General features: G+C 44.4%; 1 protein-coding gene across 2 annotated transcripts in view; it reads left to right on the forward strand.

The window, feature by feature from the left end:
* The first annotated feature begins 2,047 nt into the window (after positions 1-2,047).
* Positions 2,048-26,390, forward strand: part of NUP214 (nucleoporin 214) — a 38,883-nt gene continuing 14,540 nt past the window's right edge. For both annotated transcript variants that reach the window (XM_038156473.1, XM_038156474.1), the window contains exons 1-27: positions 2,048-2,180; positions 3,608-3,803; positions 4,431-4,582; positions 4,840-5,044; positions 5,520-5,590; positions 5,970-6,033; positions 6,297-6,400; positions 6,709-6,815; positions 6,963-7,029; positions 7,554-7,677; positions 9,517-9,678; positions 10,757-11,213; positions 12,512-12,687; positions 13,188-13,279; positions 13,593-13,682; positions 14,027-14,176; positions 14,411-14,569; positions 16,749-16,852; positions 17,346-17,525; positions 17,975-18,060; positions 18,156-18,239; positions 18,563-18,808; positions 19,474-19,638; positions 20,174-20,282; positions 23,525-23,600; positions 24,279-24,387; positions 25,385-25,487. In XM_038156473.1, the coding sequence (XP_038012401.1) occupies positions 2,139-2,180; positions 3,608-3,803; positions 4,431-4,582; positions 4,840-5,044; positions 5,520-5,590; positions 5,970-6,033; positions 6,297-6,400; positions 6,709-6,815; positions 6,963-7,029; positions 7,554-7,677; positions 9,517-9,678; positions 10,757-11,213; positions 12,512-12,687; positions 13,188-13,279; positions 13,593-13,682; positions 14,027-14,176; positions 14,411-14,569; positions 16,749-16,852; positions 17,346-17,525; positions 17,975-18,060; positions 18,156-18,239; positions 18,563-18,808; positions 19,474-19,638; positions 20,174-20,282; positions 23,525-23,600; positions 24,279-24,387; positions 25,385-25,487 (3,680 nt within the window). In that variant the 5' untranslated portion in view covers positions 2,048-2,138. The remainder of the gene's footprint in view (positions 2,181-3,607; positions 3,804-4,430; positions 4,583-4,839; positions 5,045-5,519; positions 5,591-5,969; positions 6,034-6,296; positions 6,401-6,708; positions 6,816-6,962; positions 7,030-7,553; positions 7,678-9,516; positions 9,679-10,756; positions 11,214-12,511; positions 12,688-13,187; positions 13,280-13,592; positions 13,683-14,026; positions 14,177-14,410; positions 14,570-16,748; positions 16,853-17,345; positions 17,526-17,974; positions 18,061-18,155; positions 18,240-18,562; positions 18,809-19,473; positions 19,639-20,173; positions 20,283-23,524; positions 23,601-24,278; positions 24,388-25,384; positions 25,488-26,390) is intronic.

Consider the following 26,390-nt stretch of genomic DNA (forward strand, 5'->3'; position numbering starts at 1 on the left):
CAGTGTGTCAGTGTTTACTGTTATCTCCTCTGAAGTTTGGTCCATATGACTGGTTGAAGATTAAGGGAGCTGGTTTCCAAGTCTGTTAATATAAACCCTTAAACAGATCCTGGAGATAGGGTTGGACTGTCTTGATCTGATCTTTATCTGTAATAACTGGCTGAAAGCCATGGAGTTTTTGTGATGAAATACAGAGGCCACCTCCTGAAAGCTGGCTCTTTTTTCTGACTTACTGAAAAAGAAGCAGGTGCCAGTGGTTGTTTTAAGGAATAACTTGTTTATTGGGAGCAGACGCTTGCAATGCTTCTCTTGAAGGAAGGGTTGTTTTATTATTCTCTCTGCTCTTGAAGCAATTGCCCAAGGTTCTTGTCTGATGTGAATTATCTAAAAGGGAGACCAGGATTCCCAGGGAATTACTGCGTGCACTTTTTCCATGTGTTTCTCAAAAGGACAGAATTTCCCTGAGATCACAGCCCCATGTCTGCTTTCTGCTGCCTGGTAGCCTCTGGGAATGCACCTGCTTTTCTTGGCTGTGTGTTGAAGCTGTTGTTCAGTTAGGAAATAAAGGAAGCATATTACACAAGGGAAACTTGGATGTGGTTTGCCGCAGTTCAGGTCACTGCCCAAAGCCATCATTGCTTGTCTCTGTGGAAATCCTTGTCCTTTTTGGTTCTGGAAAAGAGAATCACGTGCTAGAGGTGGAAACAGCCTTTCTCAAGATGTCCCCATAGGGCTGAGTACTGGCATTCTGAGTGGGAGCTGAACCCCTCAAAACTTGTACAAGTTAAGAAATTAGAGACCTGGTGTGATCAAGCCCTCACATTCTGCTTTTTTGTGTGGTCCTAGAGCACAATAAGGCTCCTTCAGCTCACAGAGCTTCTGTGTTTGCAGCTCAGCCACCCCACACTGGAGCTGACCCCGAGCATCCCTGTGCTCCCACTGCAGCCCACGCCAAGGGAGCAGGATTTTAGCTGAGGGAAGGCATGACACTGTGTCAGGGTAGGGTTAGGCTGGAATTAGGAAAAGGTTCTTCCCCTAGAGGGTGCTGGGCACTGCCCAGGCTCCCCAGGGAATGAGCACGGCCCCGAGGTTGCCAGAACTCCAGGATGTTTGGACATGGCTCTCAGGGACCTGGTGGGATTCTGGGGTTGCACTGTGCAGGGTGAGGAGCTCAATTTAACGATCCTTGAGTGGAGTTCCTGTGACTCCTTAGCCCTTCAGCAACACTCTGATACGGGAAAAGCATCAAAGCCCCTCACCGAGGGCTGGTGGCCGGGTGGAGCAGCCACCTGCCAGGCTCCCCCATGGCTCGGCAGGGACAGCCGGAACCCATTCCCGGTGTCAGCGGGGTCTGTCCCCTCAGGCCCCACCGTGGCTCGGCAGGGACAGCCAGAACCCATCCCCGGTTCATCCGGAACCCATCCCCGGTGTCAGCGGGGTCTGTCCCCTCAGGCCCCTCCGTGGCTCGGCAGGGACAGCCGGAACCCATCCCCGGTGTCAGCGGGGTCTGTCCCCTCAGGCCGCTCGGCAGGGACAGCCAGAACCCATCCCCGGTTCATCCGGAACCCATCCCCGGTGTCAGCGGGGTCTGTCCCCTCAGGCCCCTCCGTGGCTCGGCAGGGACAGCCGGAACCCATCCCCGGTGTCAGCGGGGTCTGTCCCCTCAGGGCTGCTGCCCTCAGGGCGGAGCGGGGCACGGGCGTCCTGCGGCTCCCAGCGCCTCAGAACGCGTGGAAAAATCAGGGCCAGAGCACACAGCCTTCCGCTCCGCCGGGGGGGTTTAGGTTGGACACTGGGGGAATTTCTTCACAGAAAGGGTGGTTAGATATCGGAACGGGCTCCCGGGGGGGTGGTGGAGTCACAGTCCCTGGAGGTGTTTAAGGAACGACACTCAGTGCTGTGGGCTGAGTGACAAGGTGGTGTTCGGTCACAGGTTGGACTCGATAGTTCCAGAAATATTTTCCAATCTGACTCTGTGCAAAGAGGGTTTATTAAGCGCAGCTGCTGTAGGGGAGGAGCCGCTGGGAGGACCCGGAGCAGTGAGAGCCGCGGCCAGAGCGGCCCCGCCGGAAGCGGAAGCGGCGCGCGGGGCTCTCCCGGCGGAGCGCGGGCGGCGGGACCGCGGCCGTGGGGCCGCCATGGGGGACGACATGGACGTGATCCCCGAGCGGGAGATGAAGGTGAGGCGGGGGAGAGCGGGGCTGTGAGCGCAGCACGACGGGGGGAAGGGTGGACAGGCTGCTTCACTCGGGCCGGGGGGCCTTGGCTTGGAGCTGGAGGGGGACGGGGCTTGGAGGAGGCTCGGCCTGGGCTGCGAGAGGTGGTGGGTGCTGGGGGAGGCTTGGTGTGGGGACCGTGGCGCTGACAAACCGGGAGGGTCGGCTCGGGATATGGCGGGGCTTTTTGAGACATCCTTGCAGTGTTTGTGGAACAGCCGCAGGATGGGTCAGGCTGGAAGGGACCTCAGTGGGTCATCTAGTCAAACTGAGCTCCCTGCTCAGACTGGTTCGTCCCAGAACACATGGCACCGGATTGCGTCCAAACGGGTCGGGAATATTTCCAGTGAGAGACACTCCACAGCCTTTTTGGGCAATCTTGAGGGCTTTCAAATATCTGGGGACTTTCCAGCGTAGTGTGGTACAAGCCTGTGGGGTGGAAAAGGGAAGGCTGGCATGGCCTTGGTGTAGAGGGGTGTTTAATGCTTGGGGAGGGAATCACAGAATGGTTTGGGTTGGAAGGAATCCTAAAACTCAACTCATTCTAACCCCTGCTACAGGCAGGGACACCTTCCACTAGACCAGGTTGCTCCAAGCCTCATCCTTGAGCAGTTTCAGGGATGAAGAAGAGTTGGAGGAACCTTGTTTTGGAAGAAGAGTGATACGTTTCTAAATCCTCCTGTCAGTCTTGTGCTGGGATCACCTGGTTTGGGGATGTGTGGCTGTGGGGCAGTGTGAGCTGGAGCATTGCTGTGTAGTGCCAGCCTAGCTTGTCCTGTGTCACCCAGTGTTACTGTGAGGCTGGGTAAGAAGGGACATGGGGGAACAGATTCCTGGAGTGATAATGGTTCTTTGTGCAGCTGCCTTCTGCCCTCAGAAACAGGGTAGTTGGGCTGTTTGTTTTGCAGAAGCTTCTGAGTTCCTTCATCCTCCTCAGATTGCAGGAATGTACTTATTTAGTGGCAGTTATTTGGGAATAACTCGGGTGCTTGACTGGAGTTACTGGCATGTAGGTTAGCAAATGTTTGCCTTGTAGCAGCAAGTTTTGTTCCGTCCTGTCCCATCTTTTCTTTATTCCTTTCTCTTTTCCTCTGTATCCCTTGGCTGGTTCTGGTGTGCTCCTGAGAAATCAGATGTCCCAGGCAGATTTTATGAACACAAGCAATGGGTACCAGAGAGACTTAACCAATGGAAAAAAAAAAGTGGTGTGATCTCAGTTTTTTATGGTTGAGACAGTAAATGTGATGGAGTGGCCAGAGGCTGCCTGGGTGTGTGGCAGGCATTGGCAGCTCTCATGGAGAGGCTCCTGCACTTAATGTCTTAGAGAAGCCAAAGTAAACTGTACCTCTTGGGCAGCATGTGAACAGCCTCTTCCCACCTCTCTCAAACAGGATTTTCAGTTCAGAGCTCTGAAGAAGGTTCGCATCTTTGATGCTCCTGATGATCTTCCCAAAGAGCGCTCCAGCCTCCTCGCGGTGTCCAACAAATATGGGCTGGTCTTTGCTGGTGGAGGGACCAGCCTGCAGATCTTCCACACCAGAGATCTTCTCATGCAGAAACAGCTGGGAGAAGATCCCAATAAAATCGGTAAGACCCACTTAAATCTCACGGCTTTGGCAGAGACGGGTTTATAGGGGATTTATGACATGGAGCTCTTGGCTTCTGATACGTGTTACAGTCCTTGCCAGGCATTTGAATTGCCACGTTTTCTTGTGAGGGAAGGCAGGAGCAATGGTTGGTAGCCATTCTTTGAGCTGTGAGCCTGTGCATGTGTCAGGGATGTGTGAGAGTGGAGGGACACACCGAGGGAGTTTTCACACTGAGTTACCCACTCTGGCTAAATGACTGTCCAGGAGAGGAGAAGCAGCCATTGTTCCACCACCTGAGTGCAAAATGGTTTTCGTTCTCCTTAGTGACTGTTCCACTCTCTACATACATAAATAAAGCAAAAAATCTTTCCACTTATTATTACTCAGGTTACTGAGGAAGGAAAGTGATATTTTCTTTTCTCAGAAATTTGGCAACTCTCAAGATTGTATTAATAGAGATGAAGGGATTTGCTTTCATTCAATTTTTCTACGTGTTACCTTTGATAGCTGCTGTTCATGGGACTGAGGATTATTGCATAAATTTGTCATCTTGTTTTACAAGAACAATTCCTGCTATTTAAATATGTCCCCTTCATTGCATCTTCCTTTCCTTTTGTGTTTTAAGTGGAGAATATTCAGAGTACTCTGGTTCCCATGAAGTTTCCTATGCAGCACCTGGCTCTGAGCTGTGACAATCTCACCCTGTCTGTCTGTATGATGTCCAGTGAGGTCGGGTCCTTCATCAGCTTTTTTGATGTCCGCACATTCCTAAATCAGGTACAGCATATGCCAAGTGGGTTTGCCTTTGGTTTGGGGCTTGGGTTTTTTTTCAGAATACAGCAGAGGAGAGGTGTAGCTGGGGTGGGATTTTCTGTCTCTGTGAGGGTTGTCTTGTAAAGGAGTTGCTCAAAATCTGCTTGTTTTTATCAGTCATTAATTTATAGGCGTGTCAAAACTGCTTTGAACTGTGGCTTCAGGAGGGTTTTGTTTTGTACTCCACTTTGACTGTCTTGTGTATTTGTCTTTCCTAAAAGGCAAAACAGCAGAAACATGCATTTGCTTGTCACAAACTGGCCAAGGACTCGGGAAGTGCAGCCACGGTCAACGACCTGAAGTGGAACCCTGCCAGTCCCACCATGGTGGCCATCTGCCTGTCCGATGGCAGCATCTCTGTCCTGCAGGTCACAGACTCTGTGAAGGTCTATGCCACACTCCCATCCTCTGCTGCTGTCACATCTGGTGAGTGGCAGCCTTGGAGGGCACGCAGAATGTTGGACACTAAAGAGGAAACACTGATTAAGAGGTGTATAATCACAGATTGCTTGTCGCAGGCAGAGGATTCTTAAAATTCTTCACAAAAAGGAAGGGTTTAAACTCAGTGAGACTCAGAAAAGGTCTTGCAATGGACTTATTCTTTCCCAGGTGATTGCAGCAGCTGAGTCTTGTGAGTTACCAAACGTGCCCACCTGTGGTTTGTGCTGTCTCAGGCTTGACTCATTTCCAGGAAAACATGCAAATAAGCATCATCACCTGTTGGGTTTTGACCTGTATAATCTTGCCTTCTCTATGACTGGATGATGCCTTGTTTGATTCAGATTCATGATTTCTTTTCACTGAAAAAACCAGCAGTTTTAATTTATTGGTCCTGTTTTTGTGTGGCTTTGTAACTCTCCAGTTCCTCAGGGCTAATGAAATTCTCTATTTTTTTGCCTAGTGTGTTGGAGCCCAAAGGGAAAACAACTGGCTGCAGGGAGGCAGAATGGCACCGTGGTGCAATATCTGCCTGTGAGTATTGGTGGTGTTAAGGCCTTATGATTTCAGGAGTTTAAAATTTGGTATTTTGTTAGTTTGGGTTGTTGATTGGTTTTTTTTTTTGGTTGGCTGATTAGTTTTTGTATCACAAACTACAGAATTTGGTTAGGTGGCACGTGGTGTGAGCCACGTGATGCTACCCAAGTGCTTCACTAATACTCAAGTGTCTTAGGCCAATATTTGGTTTAGTTTAAAATTTGCACTGGTCACTGAAGTCATGATTTCAGAGTGGCCCATGATTGCTAAAGGATGGGTGAGTTCTAAACCAGTTTTCTGTGCTTTCTGCAAAACTTGCAGTTGGATTTGTTCATTGCCTTTTCTGTATATTTGAGAGTCGTTGTTTTATTTGCAGAATCTGCAGGAGAAGAAAGTAATCCCTTGTCCTCCCTTTTATGACTCGGACAATCCTGTTAAAGGTGCATATTTTTATTACTTTTTAACTTGTTTTCTCTTCAAAAGTATTTTACTCATTGTTCCCCCTGTTGTATTTAGTTATAGCAGCTGTATAGCACTGGTTAGGAAATTGCAGTGTGATTTTCTGTGATTCTTAAGCTTGGTAGTTTAGGAATTAGTTGCCATTTGCTTGTCATTTCCTTTTGTGTGCTGTGCACAGTTAAAATCAGCAAGAAAGTATTACTGTAAAGTGTTTCTGGCTGAAGGTATTTGCTTTCTCTTTCAGTTTTGGATGTACTTTGGATTGGCACGTATGTCTTTGCCATTGTGTATGCTGAGGCTGATGGGACACTGGAGATGTCTCCACAAGTGGTCATAGCCATATTGCCTGTAAGTGCCAGCAGTCACAATGACACAAGTGTCTGCTGCTTGTTCCTGACTTGTTCATGACAATGGGGAGTTGCTTTTGTTGTTGACATTGGCACCACATAGAATTTGAGTTTGGTAGTGCTGTAAATCATGGGATTGAGTTTGGGGGATTAAGTGGAGGAAGCAGGATCCACCTGAAAATCAATGAGTAAATTGTTCTCTGCTGAGATCCAATTATGATGTTACTGGTGTGCCCTGATACTGTCAAATTGAAGGGAGATTGCTTGGTTTGTGCATTGAAGGATAAATTATCGATGTTGATCCTACAGAAAAAGGAAGAGAAGCGACCAGAGAAGTTTGTGAATTTCATGGAGCCATGCTACACAAGCTGCACTGAGAGACAGCATCATTACTTCCTCAATTTTGTGGAGGAATGGTGAGTGGCAGGAATCATGGCAAGCTCCTTCCCTTGGGATGCATGTCTGAGGGGTCAGTGCTTCTGCATAGATTGTGTTCCTCCTTTTTGTAGACCTTGCAGTGGACTGCCATGTCAGTTTTAACCTGTTTGTGTCCATGCTTACAGGGATCTAGTTCTGGCAGCTTCAGCAGCTTCCACAGAAGTCAGCATTCTTGCCAGGCAGGGGGATCAGGTAATATTTTTACTCAATTTTGGAATATTATTTTGTGTTGCATCTGTGCAAATGTACATTTTCTTTCCCCAACTATAACCTATATAAAGACCTGGAATACAATGAGATGATGATTTTTTAAAGACATCCCAAAACTAAACAAGCTTCTGAATTGTACATAATCTGAAGATAATTCTTAGATGAACAAGAGACGTGTGTTGTGAACCAAGTACCAGAAGTCTGTTTTTCATTATTCACTTGGCAGTCTCAAGATTTGGTCGAACTCACTATTTATAATAAAGTGATTGATGTGAGGTCATCTGTTGAAGTTAAGCATTAAAAATGTCTGACCTCTGACCTGCAGTGATACATGAGAAGTCACACACAAATCTGTGAAGGACCCTGATCTTTGTGGCGTTTGTTAATCTGACAGATTTAAGTAGATACTCTCTACCTGATGTTTCAGCTGTTGTGGGCTGGAGTGCTGAAGAAGGCTGGTCACAGGAAAGCAGTAGTTGATGTAACAATAATTTTACTTTTTGCAGAACTGGGAATCCTGGGTTTTGGAGGACTCGAGCAGAGCAGAACTTCCTCTGACGGATAAAAGCGATGACACTCTGCCCGTTGGTGTTGCTGTGGACTACACCAGTAACATGCCCATCGTGATCAGTAAGTCTTGTGGAGTAGTCCAAAAATCTCAGTATATTTGATATTTTTGAGGGGCAGCCTTGTGCTCATATTCTGGGAGATCATTCTGAAAGGCAGACTGACACACCTCCTGCTGTTTTAATACCAAACCCACAGCACGTGGCTTTACTTCTGTGTAAGGATTCAGGGGTGAAGTGTTAAATACATTTTTTTCCTGGAGCTTTCAGCATCCTGGGATATGACACCAACAGACATGGCAAACAAAGCTCCTGAGTTACATCTGTCCCCAGAACTGGGATTTTAGTGAGTTTAAAGGAGTTGTGTTCTAACACTGGGCATTTCAGGCTGCCCATGAGGTGTTCTTTATTCTTGTCACTTATGCCCTTGCAGAACTGTTTTGTATCAAGTACATTTGCATGGATCTAAAGGCAAAGTGGGCTGGTTTCAAAGCCAGAAACAGCAGAGATTGCTGAGGTGAATGCGTAGGTTTTAATTCTGCATTAAAGCCCAGGGTCTGTACTGCCTAAACCCTGCTGTGCTCTACATCTCAGCTGCATTATTGCTGTACATTCTGTGCTGCCTGAAGGCCCTTCAAAGTACTCTGTCAAAGTCTGAAGCTACATCTGAGCTATTGTGTTGTATCTCAGTGAATTCTGAGAATTCTACCTTGAAGGCCAGAGACAGATGGAAATAGAGATGCCTTCAGGCAGGGTGGAAGGTACTGCAGTCAGGAGTTCCTGAAGAGCACAGGAGGGTGCCAGTTAACTGAGACCTTTACCTGAAAAAAAAAACCTACAGTAGGGGATTGAGGTCAAACATTATACTTGAGTGCCAAATCGAATTTGAAGCCTTTTCTCTATTAATCTATACAGTTACTGGATTAATAAATCTGTCAGGACAGATTTTTTTAAAGCCTATGTTGTGCTGCCTCAGAGTTTCTAAAAAGGTTTTTGGAGAAGCTTTTTGCTAACACATTCTCAGTGTTCTGACACAAGGGTTTGGCTACACATTAATTGGCTTTGTAGTTCACAGCAGGTTTAGGTTGCAGAGAAACCTGATTTGTCCTGGAGCTTGTTCCCAAGTGGAAACTGCCCTTCCCTAGCATGGTTTTCCTGAAGAACCAATAGTAAAGAAAAATGACGGTTCACTGTGCTGCCTGACAAACAAAGCACCATGATTATAGCAGATTTCTCCTGCACTCTGCATGTGTTGGGTTTGGGTTTTTGCATGTAATTAAGCACAGTTAAACCATTACAGAATTTTAAAAATAGAGAGTGTTCTGGGGCCTTTAACTATTCTGAGAATTTTTGTACTGAAGCAGACTCGCAAAGCAGCTGCATAAAACACAAGTATTTTATATCAGTGGTTCAGATCACGAGGATATTTGTTTGATGTTGGCTTTCTTTAAAGTTAAAAAGCTTCCTATGTAGCAATTCTGTTTTGTAGTTTATGCATATGAATGTTAATGAGGGGACAGGGCCCAGTGGAATGTGGGGATTGCTGAAAGGAATTGAAGGAGGGAGCAGAGTGTCAGTGAGGAAAAATGACTGCTTCAAAATGTGAAAAAGCTTGGCACAGGAATTGATGGGTGAAAGTTGGGCTTTGTCATTCAGGAGATGACATTCAATTGTCAAATAACCCTTTTATGAAACATGAAGTCGGGAACATAAAGGAATACAAAAGGAAAAAGAAAGAGATCTGAGCACTGACAGAGAAGCAAGGGAACAGAGATGCAAATGAAAGCAAGGCGGTAGAAATGTAAGAAATATTGTGTGAAGAAAGTCACCTGAAGGTGGCAATTCCAGTAGGAACAGAATAGGAAGCTTTGACTGCAGGACTTACGTGTGTGGTCTCTGGCAGGTGATGAGAAGATCCTTTCTCCAGCTCCAGTTCTGATCCTGCTCTCTACGGATGGTGTACTTTGCCCATTTCACATGATCAACCAAAACCCAGGAGTCAGGTCACTTATTGTGACCCCAGAGCCACTGCAGTTGGTGGGGGAGAGAGTTCCAAAGGCAGCAGGTGAGTGCTCCAGGGGCTTAGGGGAGCACTTGGATTTGTGGATCTTTGTCATACTGATCTGTCAGTTCAGTAGTCAGACACATGTGGTCACAGAAAACATGTTTTTTTTTCATAATGATAATCAGGAGCAGTCCTTGGGTGTTTTGAGCTCCCAGGACTGTTCCCTGTCTTTTGTACATGAGTGTGAAGTTTCCTAGTCCCGTTCACCAAATCACAGAATCATTTAGTTTGGAAAAGACCTCTAAGATCAAGTCCAGCCTTTAAACCTGTTTGTTTGTGGCATCTCAAGCACTTTGCATGCTGTGCATTTGGACTTCCCTGAGCAATCAGCCTTTGGAGAATAGGGCCAAACCAGTTTTAGGAGGCTCTTTGCCCAGCTCTGAGCATGGCCTGCACACTTCAGAGAAGTGATGGCTTTTCCCCCGTAGTTTTGCCACAGGAAGTCATGATATGAACTAAGGTGTTTGACTGCAGAAAAATCCTATTTAAACAAAATTCTGTTTAAATCCTATTTAAAGCTTTCCTCAGCACTGTGAAAATTGTGTCAGCAGGTGAAGAGGAGTAGTTTTGTTTTGAGTTATAGATGTGTTGCCCTGTGTAGTGTGATGTGGGTAGGTAAGATATTGTTTTGCTTGTCTGCATTCATGGAGGAATAATTGCAAATGCACCATTTTCTTCCCTGTGCCCAAATGTGCTTCTCCTTTCCCAGCCACAGAGCTGGTTTTTGGCAGCCTGCCTTCCTGCAGTGCTAGCTAGCTTGTATGCTTACTGCCTATTTTATTTGAGATGGCAGGAACCTCATCAAAATCAATGGAGGAAGGTGAAGCTTTTTCACAGGAAACTGCAGACAGCATTAATCTGAACAGATTGTTTTAGTGATCATGACTTTGTACAGTTTCTGTATCACTTGCTGGCATTGGGGACTGCAAGCCCAGCTCTGCCATCTCTCTTCCTCACTGTCCAGTGAGAGAAGCAGTGCTGAGCTGTCCATATCAAACAGATTTGGCCTTGCAGTACCTTCTGCCATTACTCAGTGCAGCCCCATGAGCCTCCTCCTTTCCCATTTCTCTTCCTGCAGGGAGTGCTGCCGCAAGTCCATCCACTCCTCCAACTTCTCTGAAGCCTGACACAGCACCAGCTGTTGCTCCCGCTGTGCCCAGCTCAAGTCAGCCTCCAGCAGGGAGTGGAGCAGCTGTTTTTTCCTTCATGCCCTCAGCTGTGAAGACTCCTGGCTCCACAGGCAGTGATCCTCCACCGTATTCCTTTGCCACTGATGCCTCCAAGCAAGCCCAGACTCCTGCTCTGACTGGAGCAGCAACATTCTCCTTCTCCTCTCCTTCTTCCAAGGCATCTATGACTCCTGCTTCTGTAGGCAGCACTACAGCAGCTCCTGCCACCTCTTTTCCTTTTGGCTCCATGAACTTTAAACCAGCTGCAGACAGCTCATCAGGGCCACTGCTCTCCACAGCACCTGCTGCACAGAAGTCATCTTTTGCACCTTCAGCTTCTTCGGTCAAAGTGAACCTCAATGAGAAGTAAATAGATTCAGCAGTGAATGCAGGGGCTGGATACTTGTTAAATTGCTGCAGGCATGGATAATGTATGGTAGTTCTGAAGATGGTGTCTGGCTTTTTGCCCTGACAACAGCTCCCCACATTCCCAGGAAAGCACTGAGGAAGCCCCTCTTTATCCAAGAGTGTTGTGGCTGTGGAAACCCTCAGTGCTTCCCATGCCTGAGGTTATGTTCATGGGTACTAGTCAAGGGACAATGCCAAAAATTTAGACTGATAAATCGCCAGAGACTTAGGAGGGAGTTTTATATCTTTGTTTCATAGGCATGAAACAGTGATTCCATGCTTTGGTTTGATGGAAATCATGGCTAAGGACTGCTGGGAAATCCCTTCTTCCTGGGACTGTTTTAGTGGGGTGGTGATTTCAAGTTTCTCTGGCAGTTTGTTGAAGGTTCCTTACCCCCAGCCTGAGAGGAAGCTGGAGGCACAGCTGATGGATTGCTTTGCCACTCTGTGTTCAGCAGAGAAGGTGCCAGACCTTTTGGTTGTGTTCTTAAATGGAAACTTGCTCACTGAGCACAGGATCTGGAATCTTCAAAGCTGGTTCACACTGACTGAAAAAAAAAGAATATTGATTAGAAACTATGCAAAAAGGGTTTGAGTGTTCTCAGATGTCATATACTCACTCTTCCCTCCAACTCCTGAGACTTGCTCTTTATTTTTAGAAAAAGTGGTTTAAAACACAGAGCTGTGTTAATTGGAGCTGCTTTTTAAGGAAAGGAACTTTCATGTAAATGCATCATAAGAAATTTCTGATGCTTTAAATGATTATTTTTGAATTAGAAAAAAATCTTTACTACACCAGAATCTGATGGGAGCTCTTAGGGCTTTTTATATTTTGTGTATAAAGCAAATGATACACCAGTGAATTGGCTGAATATTTAAATTGGCTGCCTGGAGGAGCTGAGTTTGCAAATGAATAGAAATTCATATTTTCTTGCAGAATTTCTGTTTGAGCCTTACTCTGAGATGAGCACTGAAGGGCAGCTCAGATTTGCTATAGCTGGAGCAAAATGACATGGTGCATTTGAAATAGAGTAGTATTTTTTGCTGGCATTCAGCTTTTGCTCATAGGAGGATCTAAGATAGAAGTCTTTGTGGTTCCTTGTATTCAGAAGCTATCCTGGATGGCTCCTTCCCACTATCTCCAGAAGCTACTCTCATGATTTGTATCTGGAGCTTGAGCAGTTGCTGATCCCAGGGGATGCTCATTCAATCATTCATTCGTTCATTCACTTGTTCATTTATTCATTCTGTTGCAGGTTCAGTGCTGTAGACACCTCTTCTCCCACGAGCAGCAGTGGGCAGAGCTCCTCCACAATGTTTTCCTTCTCAACGAGTTCCAAAACTGCTCCTGGAGGTTCTCTGAGCCAGTCCACGCCTGTTGCAGCCCCTCCTACCACACCACTGAAGACTTCATCCCCTGGGCCTGCCACAGGTATTGCTGGGAATAATGCATTGTAAAAAATCTAAAAGTTTAGGACACAGGGAGCTTCATTTGGGTTTTTGCTTGTTTGTCCTGTTGCTTTTCCTGCTCCAGAGGCCCTCCTGATTGGCACACCATCATGATGTGAATCACTTTGTCTTGAAACTGAGCATTTTTTCCATTTGTGCTCTATTTCTCAGAGAGCCATATGTGAAATAATTATATTCAGCTGCTTAAGTTCACCCAGAAGTTCTGGCATTTTCAGTGCTCTGAATGTTTCTGGGCAGCCTCACAAATCAGTGCCTTACCTTCCATCTGCATTGACCAGAGTTCAAAGTAGTCACAAGAGAAGTTGAATGGAAGTGAAAAGGCACCTGAGTAAGGTGTGTTCTTGCATTGGGGCCCATAGCACTACTGCTTTTGGATTTGATAGTGCTGATTGTTTCTGATCACAGCCTGTTTCCTCAAGCTTTGTATAACTTCATCAATTACTGTTCTTAATTAAATTCCAGTGGCACGTCCTGCTCAAAATACTTCTTCAGCTTCCTTGGTACAGAAGACAGCCAAAATCACCCCATCAGCAGCAAAGCCAAGCTCTACTCAGGTAACAGGAACTTGACTGGGTTCTTTGGAGGGTGAATGTTTTTCATGGCCCATGAATTGCTTAGAATTCCTTGGACTAAACTAGTGTTCTTGGGTCAAAGAATTAGCTAAGTTCTGATTTTGAAACAGTAGCAAATCTGTGGTTCTAAACAATGTTCTCTGCATGTCTTTAGAGAGCTGCATTTTGACCTATATTATAATCAGAGTGTTTGAATGGAGTTTCTAGCACCATGCCTTTTTTGATATTCTGAGCTCCCTGTTGCAATGGATATTTCCTTAATACTGGTTTTGGTTTTGTCTTTTTTTTTCCCCAGGGCAAATCAGCACTCCCCAGCACAGCTTTAGAGAAACAGAGCCACCAGTGGAAGGAATCAGACCCTGTCATAGCAGGAATCAGGGAGGAGGTGAGATTTTCAAGCAGTTATCTTCATAATGCCACACAAACACTTCCGTTCAGCTGTGTTCTGATGGTGTCTGTAAGTAGTTTAGGAATCAGAATGGAAGTTTTTCCTAAGAAGACCAGCCTGGTTTGTAGTTGTTATTTGTGTGTCCTGTTCAGTCATCTTCAGTCACTGTGCTGAGAAGATGGAGCATTCTTTCCTGTTAATGTTCAAGAAGAATTTCCTGCTTTGGCTGCAAAGTGACCAGTGTTTATGGTGTAGTTGAGGCATGATCCAAGAGCTGAGACATTTGTTCCAGACCCTGCTGTGTTTTCAGTGGCTGCCCTTTCTTCCACTTGGCCTTGCAGATTGCACATTTCCAGAAGGAGATGGAGGAGCTGAAGGCCCGGACTTCCAAAGCCTGTTTCCAAGTTGGAACTCCAGATGAAATGAAGATGCTGCGAACTGAGTCAGAGGATCTTCACACCTTCCTCTTGGAAATTAAAGAGACTACAGAGGTGAGCAGGCTGTCTTCAAACTGTGAACCAGCAGTGACTCTTCCTCACCTGATGTTCCTCCTTAACCTGCTACAGCTGAACTGTAGAGGGAACATCTGACTCTGCTGTGTTAATGAAGGGGTGGCATTTGCCTTTGTGCTTTCAGGCAGATGCTTGCAGGAGCCCTTGTGCTAGAAATGGCAGTAGAAAATATTACCTTGAACCTTGTCCCATCTGTTCTGTTTCACTTTGCAGTCACTTCATGGAGATATCAGTATTCTGAAGACAACCCTGCTGGAGGGATTTGCAGGGGTAGAAGAGGCTAAAGAACAGAATGAACAGAATCGTAGCTCGGGGTATTTACACTTGCTCTATAAGAAACCTTTGGATCCCAAGAGTGAAGCACAGCTTCAGGTATGAATCATGTCAGCCAAATTCTGATGGAGAGCTTTAAATCAAATAAAACTTAGGCGTGTGTGTGCAAGTTCCTAGCATTGTTGTTCTGCCCGAAGTGTTTGCTGTTTCAGTAAATAGTCTAGTAAATGTATGGTGAGCTCTGGTTTCCATGAGTTTGCAAGAGATGCTGGAAATCCTCTCCTGAAGCTCCTCTCTGTTGTTGCCGTTTGCAGTGATGATTCAAAACTCCTCCTGAAGGGGATGTAGTTCACCTGAGATCTAAGTCTATTCTGATCTTAGAATGTGACTCTTGACATCCTGTTCCTTCTCAGCCTGTAGTGTTTGCTCAGGGATTTAGTTAAAAGAATGTTGGGTTTTTTCCTACACTTTATAGAAGAGTTCTTAGAATTATTTTTATCTTCAGCAAGTGCCTTATGGAACAATTTGATGATTTATTATGACTTACAGAATTGTGTGGTTAATTTCATGGATGGTGGAGCATAAAGCTTAATGATATTCTGAAAGCTGGGGCACAAAGGAAGATTAACCAGCAGTACATAAAGAAGCTTTCAAAGACAAGAAAGAAAGTAGGGGTGAAGCACTTTTTGTTACAGCTCTGGTGATGAAGGCTATTTACCCTAAGCAAAATAGAGTGAATGTGCCCTACACATGATACTTGGTCTTTTATACACTGCTAGGTTCCCCTCAAGAGGTTTGACTGGCAGGTTGAAGGCATAATTGAATGTCATCTTTGTGGCATTAGGTATCAAGACCATGCACGCAGTTATTAGAACTCAGCTGACACAAAGTAATTTCTTTTAGGTCTGATCTCTAATCTTCACCTGGATTCTGTTGATTGATTCACAGTCTTAATTGCATGCCTGCTTTGATGTCCAGCATGTCTCTGTGACATTTGAAGCTTATACTTGTGACTTCAGAGAGATGATAATCTTGAAGTATGTGTTTCACTGTGTAGAGAAAGGACCATGAGGAAAGTAGAACACAGTGGGAGAGAAGTGGAAGTGGATTTGAATGGAATGAGAGAGCTTTTGGGTCAACTTTGTGGAAGTTTGCTTTGAGAAAGCTGTGTGCTGACTCTGAAATTTTGCTCCGTCTACATCATCCCCATTCTCCTGGGTGAGAAAAGCTCCCTTAAGCAGCTTTGTGTCTTAATTTCCAATGAAGTTTTCAATACCCTGAGACTTTTCTGATGTCCAGCTCTACCAGTTTGCTATCCAGAGAGTTGCTGCCACGGAGGTGCTGGGGAAAGGAAACCTGGGCTTGGCAGTGTATAACACTAATCCCACAGCAGGACTGGGTTTGCTTTCAGGTTGGAGAGGTCCCACTAGAATTCCATGCTGTATCTTGAAAGCATTTGCAGTGGAATTCTTCTCAAGCTGTGTTCCTTGGCTGCTTCATCGTATTTAGGTGAACATTCTGTTGAGATGAGCTGAAACCAGCTGCAGTTCCCATTTCCATTTTACAATGCTGGAGTTCTAGCCAGGGCCATGCCATGCCAGGCAGGAGGGATCACAGGAATGAGACTGAGCTCTGGGCTTGTTTAGGGAGCAGAGATTGGGGCTGGAGGTCTCTGGCACAGCTGCTGCACTTGTGCAGCTATGTGGTCATAGATAAGTCACTTTACTCTCTGTCCTTGCTTTTTATTTATTTTTATTTTCCTACCTATAAAAGTCAAATTAATTCCTTGCCTTAATGTGGGAGGTGTGAGCATTTGTGAGTGCTTTCATGAATCATAGTCTGTGAATGCTAATATTCTAGAGCCGTGTGAGCAGCCTGCAAAGCTTTGATCACTTATAATTGTTAGAAGTTTCAGTGTTGTAAGATGGGCCCAAATGACTCATGCTCTGGAAGTGGCATTTGAAATAAGGATTGTTTTGTATAATGCCTGGTGTTTGTAAAATCCTTTTTGTAAAAACCTGACAGTGTTTTGCAAATATTATGGACAGTATTACTCTTAGCTGGGAGCTGAGGTGACATGTCCAGGGCAAACCCTGGATAATGTGTGCCCCATTGATTGTTACATGAATTTTCATCCTGTTGGGTTCACTGTGCAAAACTTTCCAGGCAGAAATACGGGCAAGTGCTCTATGGCTTGGACTGAATGAGCCCAAAGAGTCTTCAGCTGAAACTAAGATTTCTGAAATGAGTTTAAAGCTCGCTTGGTTTTGCCTGGCAGGAAATCCGGCGCTTGCACCAGTACGTGAAGTTTGCTGTTCAGGATGTGAACGACGTTCTGGACTTGGAGTGGGACCGGCACCTGGAACAGAAGAGAAAGCAGAAGTAAGTAATTGAAACTGGAGTACAGAACTGCATCTGTGAATTGGGAATTAGTCTATAATCAACAAAGACCCTTTTCTGTTTAAAAGTATGACTTTTTTTTGAGGGGTCTGGGAGTAAAGCTTGTCTCAGACACCTAATGAGAGCCTTAGTTTCAGATGCTCTGGCTTCATACGTGTTACAAGCTTGTTGTGTCTCTGTGTACAGTGCAAATACTGCTTATAGAAAAAAAACTGTAAGCTTTGCAGAAATTCACTGATGGCAGCTAATGAAATCCTTTCTAAGAGATAAAACATCTTAAAGTAAATGAGCCAAATACATAAAGTGGCAGCACATTCAAAGGAGAAATCTGTATTTGAAATGAACTGAACTGCTTTGGTGATTGACCTTGAGTTTCAGTAGCCAGAACCACTAAACCATTGGTGTTTGCTTGCCTGCCTGTGACCCAGATGCACAGAATGGTCCTCATCCCTGTCTCTTGATCTGATCTCTGCAGGCGTCTGATAGTCCCTGAGCGAGAGACTTTGTTCAACACCCTGGCAAATAACCGGGAAATCATCAACCAGCAGAGGAAGAGACTGAACCACCTGGTGAACAGCCTGCAGCAGCTGCGCCTCTACAACCAGACATCTCAGTGGAGTGTTCCCAGTGATACACCTCTAAACAGTGCTCAGAGGTGTGTCAAACATGAATTCCTCCCTCTCTCACCCTCTCAAGGGTGCATCCTCCAGACTGTGATGTTTTGTGGGCATGGTATGGGAGGACAGGGCATTGTAAAGATTATACTAAACCATGCCCAGGTAATATAGAAGTTCATTGGTTGTATTCTTGGACACTGTTTGATGCTTAGCAGAAGTTTCCCCTAAAAGTTTAAAGAGTTTTTTAGTAAATGAAATAATAGAGCCTCCAGGCTGAGATACTGCTGGTTGTCTGTCTGGCTTCAGGGGAAGAAGTGAATGACTATTGAAGTTTCCAAAATAGTTAAAGATGCATCAGACAGCACCTAGCGGAGCAAAGTTCTTCCAGATATGCCAGTGGTTCTAGTGGCTATTTTGGCCCAGTTTTGTTCCTGCTTTGGTTGGCTTTCTGCTGCTGCTGTTTTTTCACTGCTCTGCCTTGTCCCAGTTTTGACAGTGACCTTGAAAGCCTGCGCAACGATTTGATGAAAACTACTTTGAAATCACATGCAAAACCTCTGCCCAAAGCACCTGGTAATTTATTCTTTCTTCCTGCCATAAATGTGAATTACCTTTTTTTTTTGACTTGCAGTTTGACTGTAGACTAATAACTGCCTTCCATTTTCCAGCTAAGTTATCCCCAGTGAAGCAGGCACAGTTGAGGAATTTTCTAGCCAAGAGAAAAACTCCACCAATTAGATCTACAGCTCCAGGTAAACCTTTAGTGACTACAGAAGCCTGATATGCTTTCTGGGAGGATGCCTTACTTGCTGTTGGACTGAGACCTGAAATTAGCTTTTGACTACTCAACCCCTACTTCTCCTTTCCTGTTCTCCCATCTGCTGTCAGAAGGACTTGCCTTCAGTTGCTCTCTGGTTGAAGGCTGCCTTTCCAGACAGTTAAGAAGTCAAATCCTATCAATGCATGAATAAAACAAGCCAATAGGAGACCATCCTAAAATAGGGTGCATTTGTCATGGCTGTTACACTGGATGGTTCCCTCAACTTAATACTGAATTTTGGTTTTGATGTTGCAGCAAGTTTGTCCCGATCTGCCTTCTTGTCCACAAGATATTATGAAGATTTGGATGAAGTCAGCTCAACATCCTCAGTTTCCCAGTCACTGGAGAATGATGATTCCCAAGCAGTGGACCAGGAAGAAGAGACTGCCCCAGTCCAAGTCCCTCGTCATGCTCCTGTGGTCCGAACTCCCTCAGTCCAGCCTGGTCTGATGGCTCAGTCTCCATCCTTTGGGAAACAACACCTCTCCCTGGGTACTTTGTGTGAGTTGTGTTTGCAGTGTCTCTTCTCAATGTGGTCTTGTGGGTAGCTTTAACTACTGTATTATCCATTGCCAGTGTTTCAGGCCCTGGAGAAATGAGATTGCAGGACACAGATTTACTTTGCCAGCTTCCTAGGAGAAAACAGAGTGGCTTTGTAACCTCATGAACTTGAGCTAAGGGCACTAAAACACCTTGACTCACTGATTGTGTGTTTGTGATAGCCTGGTTCTTTCAAATTGCAGTGACCTAAAATATTGCCCAAAGACTAAGACACTGGAGTGGCCAAGGTTAGGAGTTCTGAGCCCAGCAAGTCTCAGTAAAAGCTGCATTTGCATACTCTCAGTTTTCCTTGTGCAAGAGAGGTTTCTTTAATCTCTGCAGCCAGAGAGAAAAATAAGGTGTCAGCAGAAGTGTCTGTTAGAGCAAATTGGAAGTCCTCTAATGCATTGAAATGGCATCTATTGAGACTTACTAAATTCCTTGGGATATACCAAAATCTGCCAGGGACAGATTGTGTTGATTGTTTGAATGGCCTGCACATGAATCCTGTGAGAAGGAAGCTGTGTACCTAGAGGAACTGCAGTTCAGCAAAGGCTTTCAAAGACTCCCTGATTTATAGAGAAACATTTAACTAATACTTTTGTTAATTTGTTTTTTTTTTTTAGTGCCTACATCTTCAAACAGAATCATCCCACAAGGGGCAGACAGTACAATGCTTGCCACAAAGACTGTGAAACATGGAGCCCCTGCTCCCTCTGTCACTGTTCCAGCACCACAGGCAGCTGCTGCTGCAGCTCTGCAGAGGCAGATGGCTGCTAACCAGTCCCCAGGTAAAAGGATGGCTAATTGCCCAAGTGACCTCTGAGCAGCTGAATGGGGCTTTCACAGGGATTTAGTGCTCTCAAAGGAGGAGATCATCAAACAAAATGTGGCACACATCTGTAGTTGTTGCACCTCTGAGCTATCCAGTGTTCCTTTGTCTTCCTTTTTCCTGTAAGCTGCTAGTACAGAATACCTGAGAAACTCCCATTCCTGTTAACAGAAGATGTTAAAATGTTGGTAAGAGAGAGTTCATAATAATTAGATTTGCTCAGCAAACAAAAAATGTACCAACTATATAGATTGCTGCCCACTTCTTTTGTCCTCAATGAAATCTGAGGTTCCAAATGTTTCAGGCCAGGTACACTATATATGTTCTAAAATCTTGGATGAATCTTTTTGGAATTATTCAGGCCATATTGAATGAAATTAAATGCTTAGTGTATTGAGTTTTTCTTTACATCTGTGTGTTTTTTGGTTTTTCCCTCCTTTTTTTTTTCTTTTTTTTCTTTTTTTTTTTTTTTTTTTTTTTTTTGTTTCTTAAAGCTGTGAGCACCTCCTTGACTGAATCAACTCTGAAGAACGTTCCTAAGGTGGTGAATGTTCGGGAACTCAAGTCTGGTGCACTGACCCCAGCAGTCTCTGCAGTAATAGGGTGAGTGAGTGCTGCCCTTCTTTCTGGTGGCCTTTGGTAGCATTTGCACTGGAGCACATCTGCCAGTGGGGAGCAGTAGCAGCGTTTTACTGAGTCTGGCTGTGTAAGACCTCAAGTGGGTGCATTTAGACAAGAGTGTATTGGGTTTGTGGATTGAAAGGAAGAAAGAAAGAAAGATCTTACCAGGTCATTCAAGGAATTGCTAATGGCTTGTCCTGAACAAATGATGAGACCAGTATTAACCTCCTTCTCCATTTGTCTGTGAAATGCATTTATGTGCATCCTCTCCTTTTGGGATTCAGTGGTTTTACTGCTAATATGAAATTTGGCCCTGGTATCTCTGAAATCACTATCTCTGTTCTACCTCTTTCAGTGAGGGAATTGCAGCCCTCTGTCACTGAGTGTGGTCTGTGATTTCAGGCTGTCCAGATGTTTTCCTTCTATTTTGTCATCCTTTGCTGAGAGAACCTTCTCTGGAGTTACTCCTCTTCTGTCTGTTCCCAGATTCACCCCTGAAGGGAGGGAGAACTCTGCTCTGGCTTTTCTGGAAACTTGTCTCAAATGTTTTGACATCAGAATTTTGACTGAGGGGTTAGGTGTCACTAGGGGTCAGTCATTTTGGAACCTTACAGAGCTGCAGGGCTCTTCCTCAGGAGTAAACTAGGAACATTAACTTCTGGGGTTTAACCTTGAATTTGTTACCATTTATTGTGAGTTAGCTGTAACACTTGGCTTCCCTGCTTTGCTTCCTGCAGACAGCAGCCAGCTCAGCTCATTCCAGAGATTTCTTCCTTATCACCAGGCTCTGTCACCAGCCTAGGACTAGGCTTTTTCCCTGTCATTGTAATGACCTTGGAACTGTCTTTGCTTGAAGTTCATGCTGTTGCTTAAGACCAGGGCAGTGCACGGCCAGTTGTGGGCTGGGGAGGCAAGGGCAGTACTGACAAGTCTGTGCAAAGTTAGGCTTACTGCATGAAGAGGGATCAATTCACCACATATCTCTGATTATATATGGAGTTGCAAATGCTTTATCCATATAACTGTGAGCTGTATGTGCAGCTCCTGGAACAATTGCTGTTGTTGCATCACCACTGGCTTTCACACATTTGTGTGTACTCTTCACTGTCAAAGAAAAAAGGTGGAATTCCTTTGATTCAGCTTTTTAAAAAGGGAACAGTCTCACAGTGGTGGTACTCAACTGGAGACCTTGACATTTACTTCATGGTTTCTCTTGCATTTTAATTGAGAAACAGTTTGGGCACTTTTTGCTATTTTATTTCTTCCTGAAAGGGATAAACTGGAGTGGGGAGGGGAATTGCTACAGCTTTTGAAAGTCAAATTTGTAGACAGCTCTACTTGGGAATTTTTTTTTGCTAAAAGTAGTGTTGTGACCTGGAAGAGTTTTCCACCCTCTGTTTCATCAGAACTATGATGAAAAAAAGTAGAAAGTACTGGCTGTGCACAGAGAAGGTTGTGAGTGAGCAATGTGTAATGAGACTGGTGTAGTTCAAGACCTGTCTTACTTTCAAGTAGTTTTAGACTGGCAGTATTGATTGATATCTTTAATTTAGAGAGCACCAGCCAGCTTGATATCTTGGAGGCTTTCTACAGTTTTACTTTATAGCTGACCTCATAAAAATGTACTTTTTAAAAATTCTGCCCAAATGAACCGTGCTTGCCAGTCAGATTCAGTACTGAAATGAAGAGCATTCACCCAGCAAAGTTAATTCACCAGTTTTTGCTACTTCAGACATCCTGGCTCTCTTTTGCTGCCACAACACACTCTTTGGTTGGTAAGCAGGAATGATTTTTCAGTTGTTATCAGTTGTTCAGTGCCCTGTGACTGGGTGTGTTGGTGGTCCCAGTCCAGTTACTAATACATAGGATTATTTTTTCACTGAAAACTTCCTCCACAACTGAAGTCAACTCAGCATTTTCACAGCATTGTCAAGTGATCTTGAGATCAAGTCCCACCTTCTCATGAATTTCACAGACTTTTTGTTGTTTTCTTCTTTGTTCAGTTCTAAGCTTGAAATCTACAGCTGCACCATCCCAACACCAGCTTTTTCCAGTGTTGATCTTGAAGTTTTCATTGTTTGCTGTACTTCTGCTTTGGGCAGAGGGCAAATCCAGGCCAGGCAATGTAGGGAGAGTACTCATGGCTGGAAGGAAGGACTTTCTAGTAAGGCAAAGCTGTTAAAGGCACAAAACCATATCCAAGACCAAATGTCCATGCAAAATGTTTCATGTGTGTGTCCTCTTCCTTTAGAATGGTAGAAAATTCCTTTGACTTGGCCTGCAGCTGACCAAACAGTAAATGCCGTTTGGGAATCCTCATGCTTTAGCAGACAAACAACTTTGTGTGCCCAAATTTGCTCACTGCCTGAGATTTGCAGCCTCAGCCAGAGGTTGGTTATTGCCTTAGGGAACTTCTGGTCCAAGTCAAGATGGAAGGAACCTGCCTGGGTAAGAAAGCTGGGCTTTGCCACCAAGAGAATGCAATCGTGGTTGAATTTAAGCTGATCTGGTATTGATCAGTGAGGCTTCTGAACGTGGTGGGCCACAGACTTGAGGAGATGCTAAAACTGGTTGGCTGTTCCCAAGTTGCACTGGTTTGATTTGTTAGTGCCCCACAGCGCCAAGGTCAGATCCTGCAGCCCATGAGATGCTGCCATTCTGCAGCAATTGTCTGGGGGTTTTTATTTCATGGTCAGAAATACCAAACTTACAATGTAGAATATAGATTAATTTTATCACAGTTCTTTCCATGACTTTGTCAATGTTTATAGTACACTTCAAAGACAGGAAATGCTCCCTCCACCCCCTCCCAACTTTGCCTCCTTACTCAGCATTGCGTGTACGTGTCTGGACTCCACATTGTGAAGGAAGCTGCTTAAATTTGTTATCCACTAGGCATAAAATTGTAATCCCCTTACCTGCTGATTTTTCATCAACTCCCTGTAAAATAGAAAGCCCTGACTCTCTTCAGAGACAAGAGTGTCTGGAGAAGACTTGATCGTTTCAGTCTGGAGGTTTAAACACATTTACAGACTTCCTTTGTTAAATGTGGCTGATTCATTTAAGAGGTTTATTCTCTAATCAGATTTGTTCTTTTGGAGTTGTGTGTGGAATCTTTAATGGCGGCTGTTGTTCAAGGCTTCTGGGAGCTGTGCTTTCTGAGAGGAGAGGAAATCCTCTTTCAGACTAGTTATTCATATAATTGTTTAATTTTTCTTTTTAAGATCATCTGTACCTCACTCTGCAGCCCAAGCAGTCCATCAAGTTTTGGCAACTGTTGCTACAAATCAAGCTAAACAGGTATTTTGATATAGAACCCTTTCCCTGTGGAATACTTACCTGGGCATGCTCAGCGGAGTTTGGGGGTTTAATTTTCATAGCTTGCCCTGCATTCTTGACAAACCATTTCTGTATCTGTGACCTTGACAGTGTGATGCCAGGCATATCTATGTTATGTCTTGCCTTTTCTCACTTCTGAAGACTTTCAGAAGTGCAGCTTTCTAATGGCCACAGCCTTGCTGCAGTCAGGGTTGCAGCTAACAGCGAAGGAAGTTGTGTTAGGTAGCTACAACTAAATTTCACACACAAAAAAAAAAAAAGGAAAGTTACAGGAAATCAAGGGAGAGAGTACTTTATTACCCTGTTATTCTACTGAAAATATTGCTTAATAGTTGACAAGCTGCTGGGTTTTATATCTGTGCATCAAAAAAACCCAGTGCAGAAGTCTTTGTCCTCTGGAATCATTGAGCTGCTGCCCATGGAGGCTTGCTGACTTGTTGAAAAGGCTGAGGACTGACCCTGTATTTAAGTGTCAAGACATAATGGGCCCAAGAGTGCAGAGCTCTTCTAAGTGCTGCAACCACCCACCTCTATTTTATTCTTAAGTCACTGCATGACTCTGATAATAGCAAACCAAAGTGAGAAGGACCTTTGGTAATGGACAGACTGCACTGACCTGAAGTGGTGCTGTGTTTTTAGACACCTCTGACAAGCTCAATGAAGAGCCAGACTCCACCTTCCTCTGTGTGTGCACCCTCTCCTGTGGCATCCACAGCTGCTCCAACATCAGCTGGCAACAAGATCTCAGGTAAGTTGTCTTTCTCTTGTGGAGATGGAAATAAGGCCTGGATGTCTCTTGCAAGATGTCAGGGTGCACAGTCCAGAGAATGAGGATACTGAGGAGGAGAGATTTGCCTCCACTGAGAGGTTTCTCTGCCAGTCTTGAGGGGGAGAATCTGTAAAACAAAGGTACAGAAGTGCAGGAGAGTGGTTTTCTATACTCCCTGTGTTTTGTCTGTTCCTGCATCTAGAATTTAGTGACACAATTCCTTGTTCAGAGTGCACTCAGGGCTTGTAACTCTTATCAGGAAATGCTGAAAGCACATCTTCCTCAAGACTACTGTGGCTTGACAGCAAATTAAAAGCAACTCTTTTGTTTTTAAAACACTAAAATCCTGCTGATTTTAAACATTTTAAATGTGCTTTGATTTGATTTTTAGACACGCAGCATTATAGGAGTACCTGAACAAGCTTGATCTAATACCTGTGCAGGATCCATTGAACATTGAGCTGTAGGACCAACTTCAGAGCCAGCTCAGACACAGGGATCAGTCTCATAGAGTTGGGAAGCTTCTAAAGAAAGGAATGCTCAGTTTACAACTTAACAGGGAAAGAGGAAACATTAGGGGAAGGAAGCAATTGATTTTTAATGTGTATTAGATGATAATGCTTGCATTGGACATGGTTTTATAAGCCTCTTGCATAAATGTCTGAAATCCATCTCTGTTGGTCTTTTGCCTTTAATCCGTGGATGTAGGTTGCCTCTTAGCCAGGGGTAGGAAGCAGTAAAAATAGCTAGGAATCATATTTGACTTGGCAAATGCTTCTTAAATTTTGGTTTATTGAAAATGTCAGCTCCTGGATTTGATAGCACTTCCTTTTTATTAGAAATTTATTAAATTATAGACTGTGTGTGCAAGCTAATCCCTGCTTTTCTAATAGATAGATGACACTGTGCTTTATTTTTTTTTAATTTGTAAATTTATTTTAAAAGTATATTTATTTGTTGTTCTTGTAACTTACAGGACAAGGGACAGTAAAAACAGTTACAGCTGTTTCTTCTACTGTGACATCAGTGCAAGCAACAACTTCACAGCTTAACAAAACGTCCTTGTTTTCTTCTGCAGGGTCTGTATGAACATTAAGATTTCTTTGTAGTTGGCATTGAGTATTGGCTGTTGCAGCAGGTGTTGCCTACAAGCTGTGCAGTGCTGTAAAATGGCACCTGCAAATGTTAGACTGGAAGGGCAGGGCTTGTACCAGAGTCCTTTGAAGACCTTGTTTGTGGAAGCCTGAGTGAGGGCTGATGGTCTGTGAGACTCTGACACAATATCGTGTTGCTCTGAGATTATTCAGTGTGTAAGTAATCATGAGTAAAGGATGAATGGCTTGCTTTTGGGTTTTATCTACAGTGGACTGTTGAACAAATTCCCTGTTAGGACTGGAAATATGTGCTGATGGTCACACTCACTGAATTACTTATTTATCTTAATACAGCAGAACAAATTTTGTGTTTTGGCTTGGAAAAGTAATCAGTTCATGAAGGTGACAAGAGGGGCCCCAAGCCATCTGGTGATGTCTGTTACATAACAATAACACAAAGCAAGGCACATGTTATGAACATACAGTTGCTCTGAAATCTCTCTAATGGAATGTTATTTCAGAGCTGGCAAAAATCTTTATTTGGTTATATCTTATGTTAAGGGGAGAGGGATAATTCCTTAGGAATGATTGTTTGAAATTCTGCATGGTTACTGGTCTAACACTCAAGTGAATTTCTCTGTGGAGTTGGAAACATTAAGTATTTCAGAAAACACACACATTCAAATGGGTGGTTTCTTTCAGTCTTACCCATTTCTCTGCACGTTTTTTAAGTGGATGCTACCCAAATGCTTTGCTGGGTTCTTCAGAGGGCTAAAAGAGTTCTTTTGACTGATGGAAATTCAGATTCAAAAAGCAAACAACCCTGCCTTTGTCCCATGTGCAGTGCCTCAGTGTGTAAACCATATGCTAAATGCAGTGCTGTTGTCA

Source organism: Motacilla alba, chromosome 17 (assembly GCF_015832195.1).
Source record: "Motacilla alba alba isolate MOTALB_02 chromosome 17, Motacilla_alba_V1.0_pri, whole genome shotgun sequence".
Classification (NCBI taxonomy): Eukaryota; Metazoa; Chordata; class Aves; order Passeriformes; family Motacillidae; genus Motacilla; species Motacilla alba.